This window comes from Piliocolobus tephrosceles, unplaced genomic scaffold, assembly GCF_002776525.5.
Source record: "Piliocolobus tephrosceles isolate RC106 unplaced genomic scaffold, ASM277652v3 unscaffolded_18765, whole genome shotgun sequence".
NCBI lineage: Eukaryota > Metazoa > Chordata > Mammalia > Primates > Cercopithecidae > Piliocolobus > Piliocolobus tephrosceles.
Window position 1 is genome coordinate 1 of NW_022300715.1, and position 1,676 is coordinate 1,676.

Consider the following 1,676-nt stretch of genomic DNA (forward strand, 5'->3'; position numbering starts at 1 on the left):
GCAATAAATAAAAAAAATACAAAAAATCAAAGGCTCAAAAGTAACAAGGTTAAAACACACTTGACATAAACTCAACACAGACTTTTCAAATAACTCTTACCATTCATACCACAACACCACCACATCTATATATATATATATATATATATACATATAGATGTGTGTGTGTATATACAAACGCACACATAAGTGACAGCACATCAACGAAATCAACCTTTACGTTTTCTAAAAAAAAGAGCGTTATAATACTTCTCCAAATAGCCACAATGAGTCCAACCTGAGCTCATGGGTATACGAAGAGTTTTTTGAATGTCTTTCTCATTTAATAATAATATAGGGACTTTGTGTTGAATTTTGACCTGCAGATTTTTTTGTATTATTTAGCTTTGGATCTCTTTTTTTTTCATCTAAAATCTCATTTAATTTACATTGATATCTAGGACATAGTTCTATTATCCTATAAAAATAATTATCATCTTCAGTTTTAGGTAGATAAGTTAAAATTCCATGTTCACCCTTATATTGCACAGAAAATAAATGATGTGATAATAAAAATTGTTGATTTAAAGTAAACTGACGCTCCAATAGTTTTTCGGGCATGCATTTATTTGGTATGCTATTATAAAACGCTTCTTTTTCTAATTTTATTTTTTCCATATATTTTATCATTTCCTCTCTTTTATTTGCATCATTATGATCTTCCTCAGTCTTATTATTTCCCGTAAATAATTTAGTATTCATATTGCTACTACTGTTATGAAGTAATGTTTTTTTTTCTATATTCAATGTACTATTCAAGTTACTCGTATGTATACCGTTCGAATGGTAGTATTTCTGTTGTTCTTCAGATTGTTTATAAAATTTTTCCAACATATTTGCTTCGATCTCTTTAAACTCGTCCCTGTCATCTATTACTTCTTTACCAGTTATAGGTTGTATATTCATAATCTGTCTTAAATTAGGACAGTTAATATCTAAGTACCCATGTTCATCCTTCATTTTTTTTTTATACTCCTCATATTTTTTATCGTCCATTACATTTTGAGCGTGTCTATATAAAAACGTCCTATCTATATAATTGTGTTCTGTATCTTTGTTTTTTGCATTTTCTATAATTTTGTTTAATATACTTTGACCAATGTTCGTTTCTTCATCGCGTTCTAATAATTCATCTATGTAATTCAGTTTTCCATTTTCATCTATATTTTTATTAATATCTTTGTAATACTGGTCACTAAATATATATGCAGGATCATATTTTTTCTGATAATAGTTTTGTTCTTTTTCTTTTGACCAGTTAACTTTTTCTGTAAAAAAAAAAAAAAAAAAAAAAAAAGTAAATATAGGCAAGGTAAATATAGGCAAGGTAAATATAGGAAAAGTAAATATAGACAAGAGTATGCACAAATACAAAAAAAAAAAAATAACACAATAGATCAATAACACATGACCGATAAAAATAGTACAAATATGTCTTACCCGAATTCCTTGATGTATCGTTTTCAAATTCTCCCGGGTTATTAAGGAAACTTGGATGGAACACTCCGTAGCTTAGTTTATTAATATCGAAATCCTCACTATGATCACTATCAGTTGCAGCGTCAATATGTTTTAACTTATTTTGATTATTTTTATAACATTCTTGTGATAAAGGTGTATTATTATTATTATTAGAA

At 27.4% G+C, this 1,676-nt stretch overlaps 1 protein-coding gene across 1 annotated transcript; it reads right to left on the reverse strand.

Annotated features, from left to right (window-relative positions):
* Positions 1-201: 201 nt before the first annotated feature.
* LOC111533999 lies at positions 202-1,641 on the reverse strand (the record flags this gene model as incomplete). Its single annotated transcript, XM_023200648.1, has 2 exons — positions 202-1,307; positions 1,480-1,641. Coding segments are annotated over 2 exons (1,151 nt in total), but the record flags the coding sequence as incomplete, so codon positions are not given.
* Positions 1,642-1,676: the final 35 nt, after the last annotated feature.